The sequence below is a fragment of the Rhinoraja longicauda genome, chromosome 8, assembly GCF_053455715.1.
Source record: "Rhinoraja longicauda isolate Sanriku21f chromosome 8, sRhiLon1.1, whole genome shotgun sequence".
Lineage (NCBI taxonomy): Eukaryota > Metazoa > Chordata > Chondrichthyes > Rajiformes > Arhynchobatidae > Rhinoraja > Rhinoraja longicauda.
Window position 1 is genome coordinate 70,714,241 of NC_135960.1, and position 27,327 is coordinate 70,741,567.

Below are 27,327 nucleotides of genomic sequence, written 5' to 3' on the forward strand. Positions count from 1 at the left end.
TTTTCTTAGAAATCTAATTGTCAGCCACTGCAACATCTCCATTGTTTCTTAATTACAATTGAATTGATTGTGCCTCAACCTTTCTAGTTATACCTGTCAACACTCTCCTTTTCCTTAGTCTTCTTTCTTTGCTTAACATTTTAACTTTTTTTGGTGAACGCTGTCTTCCATGACACACAATTGCCATGCTGTTGTTGCAACTTTGGTTCTCACCCTCATAACCCTGGCACACTCCAGATTTTATAAATAACCTCTCTTTATTTCCCATGGTTGTAATAATTTTGTCACATTTCTAATTGTCTGCCTGTCGCAATTATCACTGCACTTCAGTTCTCGTAGCACTATAACCTGGTAATCAGACTCCTATTTAGTTAGTTTAAACTCGGACGCACTACACTTGTCGACCTGCCTACAGGATCTAGGTTCCATTTCTGTCCAGGTGCAACCTGTGAATCTTGAACTAACCCCAATCATGAGGAATCTGAACCTCTCCCTCCTATACTATCACTCTAACCATTCATTGAGGCACACTTCCTTATTTCCACTCTTACGAGCACATCGCCCTGACCTAATTCAGATATTACTACTTTAAAATGAGCACCTCTCATTTCTAGCTGATACATTTTTTGGCAAAATTTTTAGTATTCTAATTTTCTGAAAATGATGATCATCTATAAATGCCATTTATTTCACAAAATGCTGGAGTAACTCAGCAGGTCAGGCAGCATATCAGGAGAGAAGGAATGGGTGACGTTTCGGGTCGAGACCCTTCTTCAGACTGATGTCAAAGGAAGGATATAGGTGGAGACATGAAGATAGAGGGAGATCTGGGAAGGGGAGGGGAAGAGAGGGACAGAGGAACTAACTAAAATTGGAGAAGTCGATGTTCATACCGCTGGGCTGCAAGCTGCCCATGCGAAATATGAGGTGCTGTTCCTCCAATTTCCAGTGGGCCTCACTATGGCACTGGAGGAGGCCCCCCAAAAAAACACAGCCCCATCTGTAAATGCCAATTCATTTTACCTGCATGACTATAAACAGTTATAACAATGTAAGTTATTGAGTTTCTCACACAGGATTCATGTTTGTCATAGGTGGTATGTACAGTTACCTGCACCACAGGCTCATCAATATCATGATCAAGATGGCTCCTATTTACCACCGCCTCCATTGCCACCCCCCCCAACGTTTGTCTCTATTGAAGAGGAGGATGTTAGTATGATGGATGAAAATGGGATCCTTCCATCTCGTCTGCACCCGCGGGTCACTGATAAGATTCGAGAACTGGTTGCTCAGGGAATTGACCAGGTCTACATGGTCCGGAAGCAGCTCAGGTACAACGTTAGTTAAGCAAAATGTTGGGAATGCTGGAAATGGTAAACATTGAATGTGATGAGAAAAACTGGCATCTTTGGAAAGAGAGGGGGAAGTAGGCAGAGGTACCATTTCAGGTCAAACCGTTTGCTTGAAGCTATTTATCGTTCCGATGAAATATCATTGAGTTGAAACAGGAAATCTGTTTCACGTTCCATAAATGCTACCTGACATGAGTATTCTTTTGCATTTTCCATATTTTATTTAACAAACAGCTTTGTTTGTCAATAAGAAATCCAAGTATAAAATGTACTCACAGAGCAACTCAATAATAATAATAATAATTCATTTATTTTATATAGCGCCTTATCGCATGCTCAAAGCGCTTTACAAAAACAATTAACATAGAAACAAACAGACAAACTATCCTGACGGAAAAGCGGCGAATAAACAACGCCAGCGTCCTCTCACGTCAGGGTCCGGCAGTAGACATTAAAAAGCACAAGATACACAGATATAATTTTTTACACAAACAGCCATCACAGTGATTGCTCTAGGCATACCCTCACTGTGATGGAAGGCAAAGTCTTATCTCCTCCTCATTCTTCTCCCGTGGTGCCACGAGGTGATCGAGGCTCCCAACTTTTTGAAGCCCCCACCGGGCGATGGAAAGTCCCAGGGCCGTGCCGAGCAGGCCGATGAAAGTCCTGAGCCCCCACCGGGCGATGGAAAGTCCCAGGGCCGAGCCGAGCAGGCCGATGAAAGTCCTGAGCCCCCACCGGGCGATGGAAAGTGTTGCGGCCGAGCCACGCAGGGCGATGAAGGGCCTGCGAGCGGGTTGATCACACCTCGCACTTCGGGGCGGTCGAAGCTGCTACGGCTGGAGCTCCCAAAAGCCGGTCGCCAGCCAGGGACCTGCGAACTCCCGATGTTGCGGTCTGCAGGGCCCACGGCCGAAGCCTCCGAGATGGTAAGTCCAGGCCCTGCGACCGGAATCTTTGAGGTCGATCCCAGCTGGAGGCCGCCAACTCCACGATGTTAGGCCGTAGCGCGAACGGAGATACGACACGGTAAAGGTCGCATCTCCGTTGAGGAGGAGATTTGAAAAAAGGTTTCCCCCACCCCCCCCACCACCACCCCCCACATACACAGAGTTAAAAAATAAAATAAAACGTACATTTAACGACGACAATGACAAAAAAAAAACAAAAAAACAGAGAGACTGCCGGTGAGCCGCAGCTGCAGAACACAGCCACGCCTCTTTCTAATATAGAATCATTTGTCAGGGCTATCAGGGAAAATGACCATTTTCCCTTGTTTGTAATGTACACAAATATGTGATGTCAGTTTACTAATTTCTGCACCATGTTTTCATTGGTTGTAATATGAAAGAGTGCCAATCTGGTTTCTAAAAATCATTAATGGTGTTGACATTTATTCAATGGATATGTTTGCTTTTTTTCAGCATTTTAAAATCTTTTTTTAAGTGACCCAGTTTTTAATTGAATCTGTATGTATAAAATTGAATTCAGTTTGCATCTTAAAGTGAACAATATCAACAAGATTAACTCTTAAAAAGCAGATTTGTAATCAAAATCCTTTTAGTTTTTTTTGAGTGTATTGAGTTTTTAAAGTGTAAGCAATGCTTTGGTAACATCCCTGGATAAGTGGGAAACAAATTGCTAGTTTGACAATGAGGAATTAGAAATGTCCGAGGATAGTTGGAGGGTCACCAAATAGATAGTAGTTCAGCACTGCTCTATGGTTGTGGTAGGATGATTCAGTTGCCTGATAACAGCTGGACCACCTTGCACTATACATTATCCCCTTATCATGCATCTAAACACCGCGAATGGCTCGATTGTAATCGTGTATTGTCTTTCTGCTGACTGGATAGCACGCAACAAAAGCTTTTCACTGTACCTCGGTACACCTGACAATTAACTGAACTGACCTGCAATGTGGATGTAGATGCTTGTTGTTAATGATGAAGTGAATATTAATGATCAAGCCATTTTGGTATTGGTATTCATTTATTATTGTCACATGTACTGAGAGGCAATGAAAAACATTGTTTTGCGTGCTATCCAGGCAAATCATACCACACATGAGTACAAAAGAGAGTGGAAACAGAGTGCAGAATACACTGACACAGAGAGAACGTGCTCAGTGAGGGTGGTGCCATACAACAGCAGCCTCGCCAGATGTCTGTCCATCCTTTTCTTTTGCTGTTTTTAGTCTATTGTTAAATGTATGTTTTAATGTATCTTTAGTTTGTACTATGTGGGGGTTTTTGTTGGGGCCGGGGAAACTTTTTTAAATCTCTTTCCTCGACGGAGATGCGACTTTTTCCGTATCGTATCCCCGTCTGCGCTGCGGCCTAACATCGTGGAGCTGGTGACCTCTTGCTGGGGATCGACTTCGGGAGCTTCAACTGCGGGAGCCTGCGGACTTAACATCATAGAGCTCGTGGTCCCTTTGTCAGGGATCGACTTCAGGAGCTTCGACCGCCCCGATGGCAGGAGCTTCGATCGCCCCGACATGGGAGCTTCGATCGCCGGCTGCGGGAGCTTCGATCGCCCAACTGCGGATGATTCGACTGCCCCGTCCGTGGGCGAATAAGGAGGAAAGAAGAGAAGACTTTATTGCCTTCCATCACAGTGAGGAATGTGGGGGAGCCACTGTGGTGGATGTTTATGTTAACTTTTATGTAGTTGTGTGTCTTGTTGCTTTTTTAGTATGACTGGCAAATCAAATTCCTTGTATGTTTTTACATACTTGGCTAATAAATTAATTACAATACAATTACAATAACAAAAGTGCAAGGGCTGCAGATTGGGAAATTGGGATTACATCCTTGGCAGATGAGAGGTCCATTTAAGAATCTGATAAAAGCAGGGATTTCCATCTCTTATTTCCTCATGGCCATTTTTTTGTAATCCGCCAATTTTAAACAGTTTACAATTAGGAAGCAGCCAGGCAGGTCTAAATTGGACCATTTGTGTATTGATTTTTATTCCCCTTTTAAATTATAACTAATTCATTTCTAGGTGACTTTTGAGCCAATTTGAGAGTTCTGTTTTGTTAAGGTTATGTCAGGGAGGTCAAGCTGGTGTGTTTGATTTACTTTGGGTCTGACTGCATGCAACAGAGGCATCAATTGTTTCATTATCTAAATTTCGTTTAACTAAATTATTTCTTCTTGAAGTGTGATGTACTAAGCTGTAATTGATGATATGTTTATCTTTGTGCAGAAAGTTTGTGGAAAGGGAACTATTTAAACCTGACGATGTTCCTGAGAGACATAATCTTTCCTTCTTTCCGACTGTTAATGACATCAAAAATCACATCCACGAAGCACAGTTAGCACTGCAGAGAGGAGAGCTGGAGTACACGACTGGATCAATGACTGCAGCAGTAAGATTCCTTTGTTCAATTGTGAAAATAACATATTAAGCTGAAGAATGGAATATCCTTGCTAATTGGGTTCAACCTTCTATAAATAGTAATTGCCATTGATCTCCGAGTGGCATCTGTCATTTACTTTACATGAACATCTGCCGAATTATTTTGTTTTGGCCACCAGAGAAAGATTTACCAATAGTTACTAGCTTTTGTCAATGTTTTATTTTTTCATTTATTTCTGAGTGGTATCCAGCAAACTATTTTCTAATTCTTCCATATTTTGTGCTTAAAAAACAAGTTCAACCATCTTCACTTGACATGACACTATTTGACTAAATCCATAAACAATATCCCGTTTATCCAAGTTCCTGTGGGATATGTAGGGAGATCACAGGTAGCTGAAGGAATATTAAATTTTGTAATAATAAGGGTTGTTAACTTTCCAAGTATCGACTAAGTGCTAGGAACTTATTGGAATTTGTTTTGCGTTTTCAAGATAGTTTTCTCAATCATGATATAGATTATGCTTCTGGAGAAGGATCAAACCTCTTCCTTCTCTTGGGAAACAAGGAAGGGCATGTGACTGAAGTGTTAGTGGAGGTGTTTTTAGGGATCAGTCACCATAATTCTATTGATATTAAAATAGCTATGGAAAAGGATAGGACTGGTGGCAAGTTAAGATATTATATTGGGGCTGGGCAAATTAGATGGTAATAGACAGGAGAGAGAGACTGCAGGCAAAAGGGATGTCCATCCAGCAAGAGGGAGCCTTTTAAAAGTGGGATAGGGAAATTTCAGTCAGCATATTCCTGTTTAGCTTAGTTTTTTGGTTTAGAAATATAGCGCGGAAACAGGCCCACGGAGTCCGTCCGCACCGACCAGCGATCCCCGCACATTAACACTATCCGACTACCAGGGACAATTTACACATACACCAAGCCAATTAACCTATATACCTGTACGTCTTTGGAGTGTGGGAGGAAACCAAACATCTCGGAGAAAACCCACGGGGAGAACGTACAAACTCTGTACAAACAGCACCCGTAGTCGGGATGGAACCCGGGTCTCCGGCACTGCAAGTGCTGTAAGGCAGCAACTCTACCACTGCGCCACCTTGCAGTTAGAATGAAAGGTGTGGCTGACAGAAGTAGGGAACTCTGGATGGCAAGAGATATTGAGGCTATGATTGGGAAAAAGAAGCAGGAATTTGTCGGGTATATGCGGTTGGGATCCAGTGAAAACCTTGAAGAGTAAGGGGTGTAGGAGTACACTTACAAGGGAAATCAGGAGGGCAGAAAGAGGGCATTAGAGAGCTTTGGCAAATAAGGTAAAGGAGAACCCAAAGAGATTCTATGTATATTAAATGCATAGGTAGGGAGAGAATATGGCTTCTTAAAGATCAGCGGGGTTGTCCATGTGTGGAGCACAGCCCTAAATTAATATTTCAAATTTGTATATATCGTGGAGAAAGTCATGGATGCTAGGGAACTTGGGGAAGTTAATAGTGATGTCTTGCAGATAGTTTACAATAAAGGAGGTGCTGGAGGTCTTAAAACACGTCAAGGTAGATAAATCTGGGACATGATGAAGTCTATCCTCAGACATTGTGGGAAGGTAAGGAGGAAATTGCAGGACCCGGCAGAGATATTTATATAATTGATAGGCACGGGTGAGCTACCAGAAGAATGAAGTTGTGTCTTTATTTAAGAAAAGCCAGGGAATTAACAGATTAGCAAGTCTGACATCAATGGTGGGTGAGTTAATGGAGGAGATTCTGCCAGACAAGATCTACATGCATTTGGAAATTCAAGGACTGATTGAGGATAGTCAGCATTGCTTGGTGCATGGCAAATTATATCTGATGAATGTGAGTTTTTTGAACAGGTGACCAAGATGATTGATGAAGGCAGGACAATGATGTTGTTTACATAGACTTCAGCAAGACCTTCCAATCACTTTTGATTCAGTCTATCTTGCACAAGACTAGTTTTATTTCAGTTGGAAAATAAAAGCACTTCACAACAAAAGTCTATAAATATTGACAGACTTTCTATGGGGGCAGAGACAAGAAAAGAGGTCAGTGCCTTTTCTGTCTACTGCATAAAATAATGCAATGTTTTAGAGTCATAGAGCTACACAGCATGGAAACAGGCCCTTTGGCCCAATTCGTTCATGCTGGCCAAAATGCCTAATCAAGCTAGTCCCATTGGTGTCGGCCTGCTTTAATCCATCCAAACATTTCCTATCCTTGTACCTGTCCAAGTGTTAAATGTTTTAAATGTTGTAATTGTATCTCTACCAACTTCCTCTGGCAGTTTGTTCCAAATATGTACCAGCTACTATGTGAAAATAGTGTGTGAATTCCTCCCAGATCCCTGATAAATATTTCTCCTTTCACGATAAATCTACCTAGAGCAGGGCAACAAGAATTGTACACAGTACTCCAAATGTGGGCTTGCCAGCATCTTGTACAGCTGTAACATGATGTTCCAACTCCTGGACTCAATAACATTTCATGCCAAATGCCTTCTTCACCATCCTGTCTACCTGTGTCGGCACCTTCAAGGAACTTTCAACCTGTACCTCTGTGTGTCTCTGTCCTACAACACTTCCCAAGGCCCTGCCAATTTACTTTGCAAGTTCTGCCCTGGTTTGACTTACCAAATACAACACCTCACATTTACCTGAAATCAATTCCATCTGCCATTCTTTGGCCTACTGGGCCAATGATCAAGATCCTGCGGTAAGCTGTGTGAAAGAAACCAAAGATGTCGTAATTTTTAATTTTTAATTACCGGTGACATCTGCAATAAAATATTTAATTTTCCAGCTTTTAAACTGATGCCACTTTGTCTTTTCTGGTCGTTTGGATAGATTGTAAATCTCCTCTTATTATTTCAAGAGGGGCAATTGTTATGTGTTTGGCCATATCAAATTTTTCAGAAAAAGGTGGATATTTATAGGATTTTACAGTAAGGGTATTGTATTTGACGGCATAATCATATACTAATTAATTGCAATGTAATTAATGTGCAAGTCTATAGATAAATGAACTTAAGACATAATTCTACATTGTTTAAATCAACCTGCATGTAAAAATGTAAGATAAGGTTTGAAGATCTGGGTACCCAATGTTCACAGTCTTATGTTAGTTGGCACCTTTAAGCAACATGCCATAGGTAAGTCAATTATCCCCAGAAGAAAAACAATGATATTAAGCTAATTTATGCTTACCTAGGTCCCAGATAGAGCAGTGAAATAGTCATCTGTTAATGTTTTATTGATATTGGCAAAAGAAATGCACTTTGGCGAAGACATAGGGGTGAATGGGGTGAATGATTCTGCCCTTCTTAATATTGCATTATGATATATTTTAAATGTTTACCCATCCAGTACTTTCTAAGTTGCATATGTAATGGGTGACTGGGTCACTGATCTGTGCGGTTCTCAAATCTGTTTCTGTTTAATGATAAAGATTATTTTTCCAGCTGCAGTGGACAACTTCCAATGGGAGTCTTCACACAGAGACAGTGACAGTCACACTTGCATCTGCACCTGGGGATGGTAAGTGCTGGTACAAATTTTAATTATCATTTTGATCTCCAATTTGCAGCAGGAAGTAACTATGACAACTTTATGGCCTTGATTTAAATGTGAAAGTACAACAAAGTTATCCATTGAAGAGTTGTCGCAATTATACATGTGATTCAAAATGTTGAGTTCAATTTGCATATCGGACACAAATACCTAATCTATGCTTACATTTCAATCCATAACTAAGGGAGAAGGGCTTTTGTTCTGGTGGTACGTTAAATGGTCTCTCTTTCCCCCTTTGAGTGGATGTAAAAGATGTGCTAGTTTAATGCAAAGTCAGATACAAACCTAATATCGGAAACTGGGAGTAGTGTAATAGACAAAATGTTCGATGTGAATATAGGGCTCATTTCCTCACTTTATGACTAAAAGCTGAAGGGTTCCAGCCGATATTTATTCCATTTCCAAGTTTTAATGAAAATTCTCAATTCATTATTATCATTGCTTTTTGTGAGATTATCATATATCATATCATATATCATCATATCATATATATATACAGCCGGAAAAGGGCCTTTTCGGCCCTCCAAGTCCGTGCCGCCCAACGATCCCCGCACATTAACATTATCCTACACCCACTAGGGACAATTTTTTACATTTACCCAGCCAATTAACCTACATACCTGTACGTCTTTGGAGTGTGGGAGGAAACCGAAGATCTCGGAGAAAACCCACGCAGGTCACGGGGAGAACGTACAAACTCCGTACAGTACAGCACCCGTAGTCAGGATCGAACCTGAGTCTCCGGCGCTGCATTCGCTGTAAAGCAGCAACTCTACCGCTGCGCTACCGTGCCGCCCAAATGGTGTGCACATTTGCTACATTACGGCATTGCTTACATTTCAGAAATGCTTAATTGGTTATATATTGCCTTGGGAAAGCCTGAGATTCCGAAAGGTGTTTTATGCAAGGAGCAAATAAATATTGTCTCTAGAAAAACATAGAGCCTAAAACATATTCAGCTGATTTCTTCTCCCTAATTCAAAAATAACTCTGTAGAAATGTTAATGTAATCAAGAAAACAATTCTGAAATTATTTTTCTTAACTGAAGGACGAAAGCCCTCCCCCTTTCGGATACAGAACCATCTGTCCTCAACAGAGGCCTCACCTTCGTTCCCCTCTGCCCCCACCTCAATGAGTTTCGGGTTCGCCATGAGGTAGAGCTTTTCTTCTGTCACCTCCGCCTCCGTGCCTTTTTCTATGGGAAGGTGTCCTTACCACCCAGTGATGACCCCTTCTCCTATCTCCACCGGTCGCCCTCCTCTTGGACTCCCCCAGATGACCCTCTACCCGTTTCATTTCTAACTGCCAGCATGACATCAACCAACTTAACTTTTCCATTCCCCTTACCGACCCTAACCTCACCCCCTCTGCTCACTCTGCAGCAACCCCGACATCATCAAACCCACAGACAAGGAAGGTGCCGTGGTAGTCTGGCGAGCTGACATATACCGTGCTGAGACCAATTGCCAGCTTTCGGATACCTCCTCCTACTCACCCCTGGTCCATGACCCCACAGATGAGCACCAGGCCCTCATTTCACAGACTATCTCTGATTTTATCATTTCTGCAGCCTTCAACCTTTTTGTTCCACAGCCCCGCACAGCCTGGTTTTACCTTCTCCCCAAAATCCATTAACACAACAGCCCTGGCAGACCCAATGTTTCTATCTGCTCCTGTCCCACTGAAATAATTTCCACATACCTTGCCTCCATTCTATTCCCCCGGTCCAATCCCGACCCAAGATACCTTGCACGCCTTTTGTCTCTTTAATAGCTTCCGCTTTCCAGGTCCTCGTTCCCTCCTCTTTACTACAGACGTTCAGGCACTCTACCCCTCCATCCCCCACCAGGAAGGCCTTAAAGCCCTCCGTTGCTTCCTCAACTGCAGAATCAGCCAATTTCTCTCTACAAACACTCTTCTCACTCTCAACAACTCCTTTGGCTCCTCCCACTTTCTCCAAATCAATGGCGTAGCCATGGACACTCGCATGGGCCCCTGTTCCTGGCGTACACTGGGCCTATCCCCAAACTCTACCTCCGCTACATTGACGACTGCATCGGTGCTACCTCCTGCAACCATGCAGAATTCATGGACTTCATCAACTTCATGACCAATTTCCATCCTGCACTCAAATTTCACTCTGTCTATCTCGACACCTCCCTCTCCGTTCTTGATCACACCGTCTCCATCACAGGAGATAGACTATAAACCTACTGACTCTCACAACTATCTTGATTACACTTCTTCCCACCCTGCCTTCTGCCAAGACTATCCCTTACTCCTCCTGGTGTTCCATACCAAGACATCCGAGATGTCCTCATTCTTTAGAGAACGGGGATCCCTCTCTTCCATCACGCATGTCTCCTTGGTCGATATCCCGCAGCTTGCTCTTGCTCCCCCTCTCCCCAATTTCAACAGGGACAGAGTCCTCCTTGTCCTCACCCTTCACCCCTTCAGCCGTCGCATACAACACATAATCTGACATTTTCCCCACCTCCAACGGGATCCCACCATTAGCCACATCTTCCCATTTCTACCCCTTTCCACCTTCTGTAGATACCGTTCCCTTCGCAACTCCCTGGTAACTCATGCCTTTCCACCCAACCACCCCCTCCCCAGGTACCTTCCCCTGCAACCGCAGGAAGATACAACACCTGTCCCTATACCTCATCCCTCGACTCTGTCCAGGGACCCCAATAGTCCTTTCTGATAGGGCAGAGGTTCACTTGCACCTCCACCATCCTCATCTACTGTATCCGTTGTTCCAGGTGTGAACTCTTATATATCAGAGAGACCAAGTGTAGACTTGGCGATCGTTTCGCTGAACGCCTTCAATCAGTCCGCCTTGGCCTACTTGATCTCCTGGTTGCCAAACAATTTAACTCCCCTTCCCATTCCCACGCTGACCTTTCTGTCCTGGGACTCCTCCACTGTCAGAGGGAGGCCAAATGCAAATTGGGGGAACAGCATCTCATATTTTGCTTGGGCAGCTTCCAACCCAGCAGTAGGAATATTGATTTCTCTGACTTCAAGTAACCCTTGCATCCCCCTCTCTCCATCCCTCCACTGCCCTAGTCATATTAGTTTCACTGTCGTCCTGTTGAGTTTCATTGTATAACTCATTATCACTGAGCCCACAGCAAACAATGGACCATTGTGGGCTCCACCTTTCCTTGATCATCATTACTTTTTTGCATATCTTTAATTCATTTGTTCTGTATCTCTCTATATCACTTTTCCCGTTCCCCTGACTCTCAGTCTGAAGAAGGGTGTTGACCCGAAACGTCACCTATTCCTTTTCTCCTGAGTTACTTCAGCTTTTTGTGTCTATCTTCGGGTTACACCTAACTGAAGTCCAGCTGATCTTCAGAGATGCAGATCCCCATCTGAGCGTGAAATCACCAGTCATTTACTTGTTGACCACACCTAATTCCAGAATGGTCGCAGGTGCAGTATTTACTGGATGTGGGCTCCTAGCTGATTACTGTGGCCTCTTCAGGACCTCTCGAGTTGCAAGTGACCACATTTGAGGAATGACATTGACAATTGGTGAGGCCTTGTCTCATTTGTAAATGTTTTTGATATTCACAAACAAGACAAGTATTACCAAAATGAAAACAACTGACTCAAATAAAGTCTGCTTGCCATTCTTGATAACCAATTCTTCCCAATGTTTCGGTACTTGTTTGGTCTAATCTAGCACAAACTCAGTGGAGAGTATTTTGCAACTTAAGTTTAAGGAAGCCCACTATGGGGGGTGGGGGGTAGTTGGGGAGAGTGATGCCACCTTTGGACTTTGGGCCTTCCACAGTGAAGCACTGTTAAGTTTCAGTAGAATCATTGGCACGAATAGTGAAAGGTTTGGATAGAGTGGATGTGGAGAGGATGTTTCCATTAGGGGAGAGTCTAGGACTAGAGGTCACAGTCTCAGAATTAAAGGACGTTCCTTTAGGAAGGAGATGAGGAGGAATTTCTTTAGTCAGAGGAAGGTGAATCTGTGGAATTCTTTGCCACAGAAGGCTGTGGAGGCCGTCAATGGATATTTTCAAAGCAGATATAGACAGATTCTTGATTAGTACGGGTGTCAGGGGTTAGGGGGAGAAGGCAAGAGAATAGGTGAAGGAGGGAGAGATAGATCAGCCATGATTGAATGGCGGAATAAACTTGATGGGCCGAATGGCCTAATTCTGCTCCTATCACTTATGACCTTATAACCTTGGTGGAAGGTTCACCCCAATCTTTTGTTTGGCAAAGATAATGTAGAAAAAATTAAATCACTTTATTTTAAATGTTGAAAGAGTAAGGAAGTTTTGCTTCTGTCACATTTGCGTCTTGAAGTATGCTAAAGCAGAAGTAGAAATAAGAAACTTACATGAATTGCCATTTTTAAAGCCGACCATGATTTTCCTCTGAGTCATACAGCATGGAAACAGGCCCTATGGCCCAACTTTTCTATGCCGACCAATATGTCCCACCTAAGCTAGTCCTATTTGCCTTCATTTGGCCCATATTGATCTAAACCTTTCGTTTCCATATAAAGTGTCTTTTAAATGCCGTTATAGTACCTGACTCAAGTGTTGCATCTGCAGCTCGTTCAATATAACCATCACCCCCTGAGTTAAGTTGCTCCTCAGGTTTCTATGAAATGTTGCCCCTCTCACCTTAAATGATGTCTTCTGGTTCTTGATTTCCCTAACCTGAGTAAAAGACTATGCATTCACCTTATCCATTCTTCTCATGATCTTATCCACCTCTATAGGATCACCTTTCAGCCTCCTATTCCCCAAGACATAAAGCTGTAGCATGCTCAACCTTTCCCTCAGGCCCTCAAATCCTGGCAAAAACTGCGCAAAATGTTCTCTGCACTCTTTCCAGCTTAATGATATCCTTTGTACAGCAGGTTGATCAAAAACTGAACACAGTACTTTAAATGCAGCCTTATCGACATTTTGTGCCACTGTAACATAATGTACCAACTTCTATACTTAATGCCCCGACTGATGAAGGCCAATGCACCAAAAGCCGAATGGCCTCCTCCTCACCTATTTTCTATGTTTACCACCCTATGTGATGCCACTTTGAGGGAACCATGTACTATTCTGCTCAAGTCCCTACCATTCATGTGAAGGTCTTGCCCTGGTTTGACTTATGTCGTATTACTGTAGAATGCTCATCTTCCAGTTCATTACATTTCAATTGTGAATGATGTTAGTTTCCCAAGTACCCGTAATAATGTCCTGCCGACCTCAGTCAGCTCCACAGCATTGTACTACACTTTCCCATGGTGATGATGAGAAATTATGAGTATTGTAACTTACTACAATCTTAGAGAAGATTCATTGATATTTGTACTTTTAAGGTGGAAGATGTTGTTGTAAAACCGTATTCAGCTAATTTCATTGAACGTTGCTGATGAAATGATTCAAATAGTAAAGCTATGTGCATAATTATATGGATGTTGTTAATTCGCAGAGAGCACCACAGCAGATTCAATCATCACAAAGGTGGAGTCAGCCCAGCTAGCAGATACACTATCTCCAGAGGCAACACAGATTCCTTCTTCAGTCTCCTCATTGCAACCAAAGCTTTTTGCACAATTACAGGTTAGATTGAAATGATATTGATATAAAGAAACCCTAAACCTCCAATTTCTCCTTCAGATGTTGATTTGTGTTGTTGTAATCTTTTCCCCCGCCTAACAGGAAAGATCTGGCTTTTGAGCTTTGTTTCAGAACTTACTATTAGCATTGTCATGCTTCAGTCCATCTGCTGCCCAGAAACCTCTGACTATGATCTTCAGACCATTCTCTGCTGCCCACAATCATTGCTGGTTGACATTGGATTCGAGTTGACTCTTGCATATATAATTTTTTCAGTTCTCATTCTTGAATCCAAATAAATTCACTGGCTTGTCCTTTCCTCCCCTTGTCACGTCTTCCTCCCATCCAATTTTCAGGGTCCCTTGTATGCTTTCAACAGGGCCACCATGCATTATTTAGTTCCTCAGCCTTACCATTGCAAACAATGCCCCTTGTCATCCAGCCTTCAAAATCTGGGATTCCTTTCACAGTCCTTTGCCACTGCTCGCCCTCTTTAAAAACATTAATTAAAACCTTTCCATTTGACAAAAAAAATTAGCTGCTTTTCTTGGTATTGGAATTTTTTCTTGTTATAATCTTGTAAAGTGTAATGGGATGTTTTGCCTTGTTAAATATTCTATATAATGTAATTCCTCATTGCTTTGTGCATGTTCATCATATTCAACACCAGTACAGTCAAAACAGAGTTTATATCACAGATTAGGAATTCAGTTTTGAAATCAGTTTTGTGCATGTTAGAATCATTGAATCTTTAGGTTAGAGTTTGTTATTGCTTCACCCAGACCATTGAAACCTGATGCAAGAAAATGTTTGGTAGAATACCTCTTTGGGTGATTTTCTTTCCATAGCAATTTCTGTTTGATGTGGAAAGTTGACGACCTTTCAAAGCATTAGTGTCTTGTCATTTACTATTGCATATCTTCTTTCTTTAAGGGTTTACAATTACAGCCAGCTTTTGCTGCTGCGGACACAGCCACTGCAGTTGTTACATTGAATTCCCATCAACGAGGCTCGTGCGCAGTGCAGGAGTCAAGCAGCCCCACTGCGCGGCAGCAGGTTTTCAGTCAGGCTCATTTCTTGCAGCTTAGCAGTTCACTGTCAGAATGTGACTCTGCAACTTCAGTGGGCATGACAGGATCTGAACAGAATATGGTCAGCATGGGGCAGCTGGTGACAGTCAGAGCATCGATCAGCGGAGACAGAGGCCTTGATGGAGGAGTTCACCAGATCTTGCTAGGATCTGGGCAGACCATTCCTGTACAAATTATGGAAACCTCATCACCACCCACAGTCAGTAAGTTTACTTGGTTTTGTTAATGGAACTTAGAGCTTTGAAGTATTCTAGATTTAATTCATTCATAATTGGGTGTGGTTCACCCAGATTTTATTTTTTGTTTTTGTTTTTCTCTCTTATTCCTTGATTGTAGAGCTACATATGAGAAGGATAGGAAAAGACATTCAGGTTTACAGTGCCCTCCATAATGTTTGGGTCAAAGACCCTTCATTTATTTATTTGCCTCTGTACTCCACAATTTGAGATTTGTAATAGAAACAATCACATGTAGTTAAAGTGCACATTGTCAGATTTTATTAAAGGGTATTTTTATACATTTTGGTTTCACTAAGTAGAAATTACAGCTGTGTTTATACATAGTCCCCCATTTCAGGGCACCATAATGTTTGGGACACATGGCTTCGCAGGTGTTTGTAATTGCTCAGGTGTGTTTAAATGCCTCCTTAATGCAAGTGTAAGAGAGCTCTCAGCACCTCATCTTTCCTCCAGTCTTTCCATCATCTTTGGAAATTTTTATTGCTGTTTATCAACATGAGGACCAAAGTTGTGCCAATTAAAGTCAAATAAGCCATTATGAGACTGAGAAACACGAATAAAAATATTAGAGACATCAGCCAAACATTAGGCTTACCAAAATCAACTGTTCGCAACTGTTCTTTAAGAAGAAAGAGAGCACTGGTGAGCTTACTAATCGCAAAGGGACTGGCAGACCAATGAAGACCTCCACAGCTGATGACAGAAGAATTCTCTCTATAATAAAGAAAGATCCCCAAACACCTGTCTGACAGATCAGAAACACTCTTCAGGAGTCAGGTGTGGATTTGTCAATGACCACTGTCCGCAGAAGACTTCACGAACAGAAATACAGAGGCTACACTGCAAGATCCAAACCACTGGTTAGCCGCAAAAATAGGATGGCCAGGTTACAGTTTGCCAAGAAGTACTTAAAAGAGCAACCACAGTTCTGGAAAAAGGTCTTGTGGACAGATGAGACGAAGATTAACTTACATCAGAGTGATGATAAGAGCAAAGTATGGGGGAGAGAAGGAACTGCCCAAGATGTGAAGCATACCACCTCATCTGTGAAACACGGTGGTGGGGGTGTTATGGCCTGGGCATGTATGGTTGCTGAAGGCACTGGCTCACTTTTCTTCATTGATGATACAACTGCTGATGGTAGTAGCATAATAAATTCTGAAGTGTATAGACACATCCTATCTGCTCAAGTTCAAACAAATGCCTCAAAACTCATCGGCCGGCGGTTCATTCTACAGCAAGACAATGGTCCCAAACATACTGCTAAAGCAACAAAGGAGTTTCTCCAAGCTAAAAAATGGTCAATTCTTAAGTGGCCAAGTCAATCACCCGATCTGAACCCAATTGAGCATGCCTTTTATATGCTGAAGAGAAAACTGAAGGGGATTATCCCCCAAAACAAGGATAAGCTAAAGATGGCTGCAATACAGGCCTGGCAGACCATCACCAGAGAAGACACCCAGCAACTGGTTATGTCCATGAATCGCAGACTTCAAGCAGTCATTGCATGCAAACGATATGCAACAAAATACTAAACATGACTACTTTCATTTACATGACATTGCTGTGTCCCAAACATTATGGTGCCCTGAAATGGGGGGACTATGTATAAACACTGCTGTAATTTCTATATGGTGAAACCAAAATGTATATAAATGGCCATTATTAAAATCTGACAATGTGCACTTTAACCACATGTGACTTTTTCTATTGCAAATCTCAAATTGTGGAGTACAGAGGCAAATAAATAAATGATGGGTCTTTGTCCCAAACATTATGGAGGGCACTGTATGTATGCAGCGATGGATATCCTGCTAAACAAGCATTCAATTAAATACCTATGAAAGAAAACTTTAAAAAAAATTATGCAATCTTTATCTAGCCAAGTAGTAACTTATTTTGTGTAAAGTTCTTTAAGTCATCGAAGCAGAAGTGGGTCATTAAGCCCATCGAGTCTACTCCACTGTTCATTCATGGCTAATCTATCTCTCTCTCAATCCCATTATCTTACCTTCTCCCCAAAACCCTTGACACCCTGACAATCAAGTATCTTTCAATATCCACCTTAAAAATACCTAATGACAGCCTCCACAGCCATCTGTGGCAATGAATTCCATAGATTCACCACACTCTGACCAAAGAAATTCATCTTCATCTCCTTTCCAAAGATACGTCCTTTTATTCTGAGGCTATGCCTTTTGGAACATCCTCTCCACATCAATTCTATCCAGGCCTTTCAGTATTCGGTAAGTTTCAATGAGGTCCCCTCTCATCCTTCTAAAGTCCAGCATGTAGCAACTCCAGGAAACATTCTCGTAACCTGATTTTCCCAGTCTACATGCATATTGAAACCCCCCATGACCACTGTAACATTGCTTTTCTTACATGCCAATTGGATCTCCTGATGTAATTTGTACCCTACATCCTGTTGGGAGTCTGTCCCAGTGGAATAACTCCACCCATCCCCAATACTGGTGCCAATGTCCCACAAATTCTTATCCACTTCTCCCGTACCAATCTTTGAGCCACACATTCAACTCTTTTATCTTCTCGACCCTGTGCCAATTTGCTCATGACTCAGGTAGTAATCCAGAGATTATTACCTTTTTGGTTCTGCTTTTCAATTTAGTCTCTAGCAGCTCAAATTCCCTTTGCACAACCTCTTTTTCCCTGTTCTACCAATTTCATTGGTAATCACATGGACCACAATGATAGGACCTTTCTCGCCCACTTCAAATTCCTCCGTAGGTCAGATGAGATGTCCCGAACTCGGGCATCAGGCAGGCAACACAGCCTTTGGAACTCTCAATCCCCGTGACGGAGAATTGTATCTATTCCCTTGACAACGTCATCCCCAATGACAATGACGAATTTCGTCTCTTCTCTCTCCCCTCTTGGATGGCTCCCTAATCCACGGTGCCATGGCTAGATTGCTCATCCTTCCTGCAGCCCCCTCACGTGTCTGCACGGGGAGCAAGAATCTCAGACCTGTTTGACAAGCTGAATGGCTGAGGCTCCTCGAACACCGCATTTACCTCAATCCCCTTGCCTGCCTCACTTACAGACACACCCTCCTCCTGACGAAAGACCACTTTGAAAGTGGTTACTCTAACGGGTGTGACTGCCTCCAGAAACGCAGTGTTCAGGTCATTCTCCCCGTGCCTGATGTGCCGTAGCTTTTGAAGCTCAGATTCCAGGTCGTCAACTTTGAGCCTGAGTTATTCAAGCAACCAACCACTTGCTGCTTTCCATGCAGGGTTCAGCAAGAACCCTTTTCAGTCCAAATCTAAAATTCTTTCTGCATGAGCTATCTGCCAAAATATCTCATTCTTTTAAGTTTTTCCTGAAAGATATTGAGTCCTGTTCATTTTTCAACGTATCATATCCTGTGCCTTTTCCTAACATAGCCTATATGGTCAGCCCAAATGTTAGCCAAGCCTGATACTTGCATAATTATTGTGATTTCCCTTTTAATATGCTCAATGGTCTCCATCCTTTGCAAAGTTGCTAAACTGTACACCAGAGTTCTATTCCAAGTGTGCTGGTTGACACTGAAAATGGACACAAAATGCAGCGCCCTTTGTTGTATATCAAAACCTAAAAACACAGTCCTAGTTCCAATCTTACTGAAGTAAACCTTTTAAATTTCTGAGTTCTATTAAATGCAACAGGTGCTATTCAAACAGTTATACCTGGACTATCTCTGACATCTCCCTCCCGTTTCTGGACCTCACCATCTCCATCACAGGAGAAAAACTAGTGATGGACATTTACTACAAGCCTACCGACTCGCACAGCTATCTGGACTACACTTCTTCCCACCCGGTCCCCTGCAAAAAGTCTATCCCCTACTCCCAATTCCTCCGTCTACGCCGCATCTGCGCCCGGGATGAGGTGTTTCAGACTAGGGCTTCCGAGATGTCCTCGTTTTTCAGAAAACGGGGCTTCCCCTCCTCCATTATAGATGAGGCTCTCACTAGGGTCTCTTCTACATCCCGCAGCTCCGCTCTTGCTCCCCCTCCCCCCACTCGCAACAAGGACAGGATCCCCCTCGTTCTCACCTTCCACCCCACCAGCCAGCGGATCCAACATATCATCCACCAACATTTCCGTCACCTACAACAGGACCCCACCACTGGCCATATCTTCCCATCCCCTCCCCTCTCTGCGTTCCGCAGAGACCGTTCCCTCCGCAACTCCCTGGTCCACTCGTCCCTTCCTACCCAAACCACCCTAATCCCGGGCACTTTCCCTTGCAACCGCACGAGATGCAACACCTGTCCCTTTACCTCCCCCCTCAACTCCATCAAAGGACCCAAACAGTCTTTCCAGATGAGACAGAGTTTCCCCTGCACTTCCTCCAACCTCATCTATTGCATCCGCTGCTCTAGATGTCAACTTATTTATATCGGCGAAACCAAGCGCAGGCTCGGCGATCGCTTCGCTGAACACCTGCGCTCGGTCCGCATTAACGCAACTGATCTCCCGGTGGCCCAGCACTTTAACTCCCCCTCCCATTCCCAGTCTGACCTCTCTGTCATGGGCCTCCTCCAGTGCCATTGTGAGGCCCGCCGGAAATTGGAGGAGCAGCACCTCATATTTCGCCTGGGCAGTTTGCGGCCCGATGGTATGAACGTCGACTTCTCCAACTTCAGATAGCTCCTCTGTCCCTCCTCCCTTCCCCTCCTCCTTCCCAGATCTCCCTCTATCTTCCTGTCTCCACCTATATCCTTCCTTTGTCCCACCCCCGACATCAGTCTGAAGAAGGGTCTCGACCCGAAACGTCACCCATTCCTTCTCTCCCGAGATGCTGCCTGACCTGCTGAGTTACTCCAGCATTTTGTGAATATGCATTATACTTGTCCATCTAACACAATCTTCTCCCATGGCAACATTGCATCCAATTGGTAAAATTTATTAAATATCTATAAGCTTTCCATAGTTGTGGTGAATTTAGAAATGTAACTATTATTCCCATGATATATCCATTGTTTAGAAATGCAGAACAGAGATAAGCCATTTAGAAGCAACATTCATAATGAGCTCTGATGGGTAAGGTTTCTTAAATCTACAAAATTCACTTAATCATCCGTTTCTGTTTTAGTGCAATTCTAATAACCATAAATTTTATATGAAAACAAGTACCTGTTTAGTGCTTCCTTGGAAGCAAGCAAATTAATGTTTCTTGTTTAACCTCCTGTTCTACACTTTCAGTTTTCTTTCTGAAAAATGTTCACCCTGCATTTCCTATTAACCTCTGTCTCAATTTATAATAATTATGACTCTGCTAAATTTGCACACAGTGAAGCTTTCTAACTGTAATTGGTCTCTTGCACTTTCTGCAATCCAAAGAGGTCTAACATGAGCATTGGTTATACCTTTTAAAGGTGATATGGGTTTCTATGTTCACCATGCTTTCAGACCCCAGCCGAACCTCCTGAGTGTAAATCTTTTACTCATTATCCTATTAATCCGAACAATTACTTTGAATGATTGGGAAATTTATCCAGACTTTTCATAATTTTATGCACATCGATTAAGATTCCTCTCATACAGTGCCCCCATAATGTTTGGGACAAAGACCCATCATTTAATTATTTGCCTCTGTACTCCACAATTTGAGATTTGTAATAGAAAAAAATCACATGTGGTTAAAGTGCACATTGTCTGATTTTATTAAAGGCCATTTTTATACATTTTCACCATGTAGAAATTACAGTAGTGTTTATATATAGTCCATCCCATTTCAGGTCACCATAATGTTTGGGACACAGCAATGTCATGTAAATGAAAGTAGTCATGTTTAGTATTTTCAGTAATAGCAATAACATAACTTTTGGTACTGCAAGCTAAAATATTAAATGTTGTATATTACATTGTTTAATTAAGTATCATTGTTAATAAAAGTGATTGTTTGTTAATTCCAATGGCCATCTGCAGTGAAAATAGCAGCTATGTTGTTGAGAGACAATGGTAACTTATTAATGCGGGGAGGTTACATGGAAACATTTCTTTTTCTTTATTGTTCAAATCCAAGACAAGTTGTTTTCTGTTTGCCAATTTCTAAAGTAACTTTTAAGTGGTTCACTAGCTCCTGATCGTGTTATAACCAGTTTGACCCATGTAATATAAATATTTTTCCCTAATTCATCACTCGTTATATCCAATTTATGGAAACACATATTATAGCAGAACTATCTGTTACTGTTGTGTTGCTGCAAGTAAAAATTTCATTGTTCCGTTTTGGAACATATGACAATAAAACCCACTTGACTCTTGAACTACCTGCACAAAGTAGGTAATCCATTCTAGTGCTCTTTTTCAATATGACAAATGATTTAAAAAAAAGCTGATTAACTAATTGTCAGGGTAGTTTGATGGCTGTTGTGAAGAAGAAACCTTCAATCATTTTGTCACATGAGCTAAATTTGAGGTCTGAAGAAGGGTCTCGACCCGAAACGTCACCCATTCCTTTTCTCCAGAGATGCTGCCTGTCTCACTGAGTTACTCCAGCAATTTGTGTCTCCCTTCGATTTAAACCAGCATCTGCATTTCTTTCCTACACAGTTAAATTTGAGTGTTGGTTACAGTGAAGTGAAACATTTTACCTCCTTTTCCAATTCTCCGAGGTTGCGATATTTACCTTGACTTTCCACAGCTGATTTCAACCCATTCCTTCATGCAACACTCCTGGAAAATTGCTGTCCAAGAGAACTTTAACCCCTTTATTTGTTCACATGTTCACTGATGATATACTGCAGACTATAAGCCCTTAATAGAGGAAAATCAAAAAACTGTGGAGACTGAAAATCTAAAATAAAGGCGGGAAATGCTGGAAATATTCAGCAGATTCATAAGTTCCAGGAGCAGAATTAGGAAAGTCAGTTTTCAACACGTTATTACTAACTACATTATTTGTTCGGCCGTTGTTTGATAATATAACTCCACTGCTTTGGAAACACAAAATTAGTCTTTTTGCAGCAAGCATCATTCACCTCCAGGAATTTTGCAACATGCTAAAATCAACTAAATGAATCCAATCTTTTCAGCTTCAAGTGATACATCAGACAAGTTAGTTTACAACACATTATTAGTAATTACTTTATAGTTAGATGCCATTGTTTGAAAAATAATACTGCTTTGAAAACACTGCATGAGTCTGCAGCAAGCAGCATTCTCTTCCACGAATCTTGCAATAACTTTTCAGGGCAGGGTGCCACAATCAAATAAATGACTCCCATTGATAAGCTTCATGAGATATATCAGAAGAGTTAGATTACAAAGCATTATTATTTGTTACTTTTTATTTAGACTGTTTGAAAAATAATACTAGTGCTTTGTAAACACTGAATTACACCTACTCCCAATTCCACACTATCTCCATCACAGGAGACAGACATCTACTACAAACTTCAGTCTGAAGAAGGGTCTCGACCCAAAACGTCACCCATTCCTTCTCTCCCGAGATGCTGCCTAACCTGCTGAGTTACTCCAGCATTTTGTGAATAAATCTACTATAAACCCACTGACTCGCACAGCTATCTGGACTACACTTCTTCCCACCCTGTCTCCTGCAAAAAGTCTATCCCCTACTCCCAATTCCCACACTACCTGTAGCAAGCAGCATTCATCTCCATGAATCTTGCATTAACCTTTGAAGGTAAGGTGCAATAATCAAACAAATGACTCCAATTGATTAGCTTCATGAGAAAAATCAGGAAAGTTAGTTTACCACATTAATACTAACTACATTATTGTTAAAGGCCGTTGTTTGAAAAAAATAACTCTACTGATTTGGAAACACAGCTTCCATTCGGCCCATCGTTTACGCCATCATGGCTGCTTTATCTTTCCTTCTCAACCCCATTCTCCTTCCTTCGCCCCATAACCCGACACCCTTCCTAATCAAGAATCTGTTAATCTCTGCCTTAAAAATATGCATTGACTTGGCCTCCACAGCCGTCTGTGGCAATGAATTCCACAGATTCACCACCCTCTGACCAAAGAAATTCCTCCTCATCTTTCTAAAGGTATGTCCTTTTATTCTGAGGCTATGGCCTCTGGTCCTAGACTCTCCACTAGTGGAAACATCACCTACACATCCACTCTATCCAGGTCTTTCACTATTCGGTATGTTTTGATGAGTTCCTTCTTCATCCTTCCAAACTCCAGCGAGTACAGGCCCAGTGCCATCAAACGCTCATCATATGTCAACCCAATCATTCCTGGGATCATTCTTGCAAACCTCCACTGGATACACTCCAACGCCAGCATATCCTTCCTCAGATATGGGGCCCAAAACTGCTCACAATACTCCAAAGGTGGCCTGACCAGTGCCTTTTCAAGCCTCAGCATTACATCCCTGTTTTTGTATTCTAGTCCTCTCGAAATAAATGCAAGCATTGGATTCGCCTTCCTTACTACCAATTAAATGAGTGCAATTAAATTATTACAAATCAGCCTTTTGGGAATCCTGCACCAGAACTTCCTTTGCCCCCCACGATTTCTGAATTCTCTCCCCATTTAGAAAATAGTCTACAGCTTTATTCCTACTTACAAAATGAATGACTCCACACTTTGTTATACTGTATTCCACCAGGTCAGTTAGTGTCTGGAAAAAGAAGTAAAATGAACAATGATAAGAGTCATTGACCATAAACATTCAGTTCTGCTTCTATGTCTGCTGATGCTGCCTGACCTGTTGAATATTTCTAACATTTCCTATTTTTATTTATGTCCTATATATAAAATAAATTTGAATTGTTTCCCTATCCCTCTGGAATAAATTGTTAGTACTTAACTTATTGTTGGCTTGGTGGATGATATTACTTATTTACTTTGTATTTCTTTCCAATGTGATTCTAGCCCAAGACAGTTATATTCGCCAAGTGAAAGAGGAGTCTGAAGATGGGATTCTACCTGCACCTGAGCCCTGCATGCCTGAAATAGCTAGACCAGGAGACTGAAGATCTTCATGCACTCCATGTGTGCAACCAAAGAATCAGCTGCTCCCCATACATTATCCTGGCATGGGGAGACTCCTGAGCTATCGGAACAGGGAAGGGCCTGGTTTCAGACACAGGTTAAAGCTTTTGTTCCATTCAAGTAGCAGGGATATGTTTGCCTGTTTTACAAGATTGGGATTCAAAAAAGAGAAATTTGTTAAATGCATGGACCGGACCTCCTACTCAATCTTCTCCAGAATCAAAAGTGGGGGCAGCTGAATATTTTAAAAAAAGGCTGCTAAAAGAGATCTTATGTTTTGATGGTCAATATCTTTCCGTGAAATATCCGGAAATGCAGGCAACAGATCACATTGTGCAGCTCAGTATTTACCAACTGGTTTTGGAGCCTGTGCCAGCAACATGAATGATCATCCTAAGTACTGGTTTCTACTATAAGGCTGCTGCAATTTGATTGAAGGTTCTTCTGCTTTGACTGCTTGTCAGTGTTAACTATTGCTATTTCTGGTGCTGGTGCCAGATATATGCTGAGAAGAGAACATGAACTTAAAGGCATGCCGGATCTGATCAGACTATAATATATTTATTCTGAAAATGTTCAGCAGGCGCTAACCTGGCAAATATGGACCGATTTTATATTGGCTAATGGTTTGTTTGGTATTAGAGATGGAGGCAGAATTGAAGTCTTTTGTTTTATTTTCAAAATGATACAGAAGAAGCCTCTCAGGATTACAATACAGGCATCTTGCTGGCAGAGCTTGGAAATGGGAGGGTTTTCACTCTGGGACTGACAGCCAGTGTGTTTACTATCAGAAGGCATTCTTCCAAAACCTGTAATATGAATGAATGTCTTGCAGCAAATTTCTATGTTCGTGTTCCCTGCCAATTACAGTCCATATTATGTTTTGAAAAACCTGCTCATAGCATGAATAGCAGGAGTCCTAAAATCTAAATTATTATATTAACATTATTTCTTTTAACTAATTTGATTTAAAGGGAGATAGGCTGCATTTGAAGATTACTGAGTTTCTATACTGTTGGTAGGTGTGGAAGCTTGTGAGAGAAACGTGGAGTTCTTCGCCATGCATACCCTTGTGATTGTGATTACAATGCTATGTAATAAGGAGATGGCTTCTGGCCAGACTTTGGGTAATGCAATCACATGTTTTACATTCAGGCCTTTAGTTATTGATGAACAACATATGTGCAATCGTGGCAAAAATACCACCAAAAGTTTTCACATTTTTTGTGCTGTGGGTCTCTTTAGTGTTGAGAACCAAGCATTTATGTTGGTTATATTTGACTTGACAATGCCTATCAATATCTAATTAACTCCAAAAAATTAAAATGTGTATTTATCTTTAGATGCCACAGGCAATCATATTTAAAAATGTGCCCTTTATTTTTGGGAAGCCTTATAATCCGTCAAAACGGATACAAACTTTTTTAAAAAGAAAAACAAATTAAGATGAGGAAAGTGTGCCATGAGGAGAGGATTCAACGTTTGAATCAGCAAAACATCTTTGGTGGTAAAACCTATTCCATTGCTGTGAAACAAGTAGAATGAGTTTTTCAGCCAAAGAAGGACCAACTATTGCTGTGCCTACTTTTTAGCAAGCTAACTGGGAACTGCCAATATATACCCTATCCCTATTTTAATATGGGCATTAGGAGGATTAATTGTGCTTTCTGATTACACATATCTACCTGATATGAGTCATTTAAAAAGTACACTTGCTGCAGTGAATTTTGATCACAGATAATATTCAGTCATCAGTGTTTGCAAAAGATTGCATTGTTTACAGAAGTAAAATAATTCAAATAAAGCCACTTTTAAATGTAATTTCTCCTTGTGGAGAACAGTTTGTTTTTATTGAGGAGATAAGAGAAAGTGTTGTACAAAACTTATCTACTTTTATGATGCATCACACTGTTTCATGATGAAAGCTTTGGCAGTTTAGTTGTTTTTAGTGCTCAAAGGCTTGGCATTGAATTTTCTTGCAACCAAATCATATTGACACATCTTTGCACATTACCATTATGGTTTATTTTAAATGGTACATTAAAGTTGTTTAGCACCCAAATAGTTCCATCTGTGGGAATGAGTGCAGCCTGCTAAATGTGCAGTTGAATTCCCCACAGCTGCTGCAGTTAGCCACAATGGGACTCCAGATGATCAGTATAACTCACAGGTTGCTATATCAGAAGGTATCCAAAAGATGATGAGGTGTTTGTGGGAAAAGGAATGAAAGAGAGAAGAGGGAGTGAACATATCACTTCATGGAAACCTGAAGATCCACCATTCCTTTATGTTGACAAGTGGGGTGTCTGGAGACTACCCGGGGGCGTACCTTGTAGAGATGCTGACCTCCAACAGCATCACTGGAATGCGTGAACCCTAACCCTACTCTTGCTAGATGTGCTGCCTTAACTTCACTTTACCTTTTCATTGGACAAACATAGTCAAATAAATAGCATCACAGGTTGCAACAGGATCATGGATGAAAACAAAGTAAATCTGAGCAAGTGTTTCCATCGAGACCTACTTTGATGGCAGTATACTTATGAAAATAATGGGCACGGAGGGTGTAGCGGGAGAGCTACTGCCTTACAGCATCAGAGACCCGAGTTTGATCCCGACTACGGGTGCAGTCTGTACGGTGTTTGTACGTTCTCCCCGTGTCCTACGTAGGTTTTCTCTGAGATCTTCGGTTTCCTCCCACACTGGATGTACAGGTTTGTAAGTTAATTGGCTTGGTTATAAATGTTAAAATGTTAGGTCACATAATGGGGAATACGCCCCGATCTTTATCAACGGGGACAGTGTGGAGAGAGTGTCCAGCTTCAAGTTTCTGGGCACTCACATTTCGGAGGACCTAACATGGTCCAATAACACTACTGCGCTGGTCAAGAAGGCACAGCAACGACTGTTCTACCTAAGAACACTGAAGAAGTCTGGTCTTCCCCAACAGCTGCTGACGACCTTCTACCGCTGCACCATAGAGCATCCTAACACATGGCATCCCTGTGTGGAACCTCAGCTGCACGGAGGCAGAGAGGAAAGCTCTTCAGCGGGTAGTCCATAGAGCTCAGAGGACCATCGGAACACAGCTACCA

General features: G+C 41.9%; 1 protein-coding gene across 6 annotated transcripts in view; it reads left to right on the forward strand.

Moving 5' to 3' along the window:
* Nucleotides 1-27,022, forward strand: part of LOC144596074 (calcium-responsive transcription factor-like) — a 70,679-nt gene extending 43,657 nt beyond the window's left edge. For 5 of the 6 annotated variants that reach the window (XM_078404194.1, XM_078404197.1, XM_078404195.1 and 2 more), the window contains 6 exons: nt 1,095-1,334; nt 4,569-4,731; nt 8,208-8,283; nt 13,790-13,920; nt 14,851-15,211; nt 24,113-27,022. In XM_078404194.1, the coding sequence (XP_078260320.1) occupies nt 1,095-1,334; nt 4,569-4,731; nt 8,208-8,283; nt 13,790-13,920; nt 14,851-15,211; nt 24,113-24,213 (1,072 nt within the window). In that variant the 3' untranslated portion in view covers nt 24,214-27,022. The remainder of the gene's footprint in view (nt 1-1,094; nt 1,335-4,568; nt 4,732-8,207; nt 8,284-13,789; nt 13,921-14,850; nt 15,212-24,112) is intronic. The other variant, XM_078404196.1, reaches the window with a different exon arrangement.
* The last annotated feature ends 305 nt before the right edge of the window (nt 27,023-27,327 follow it).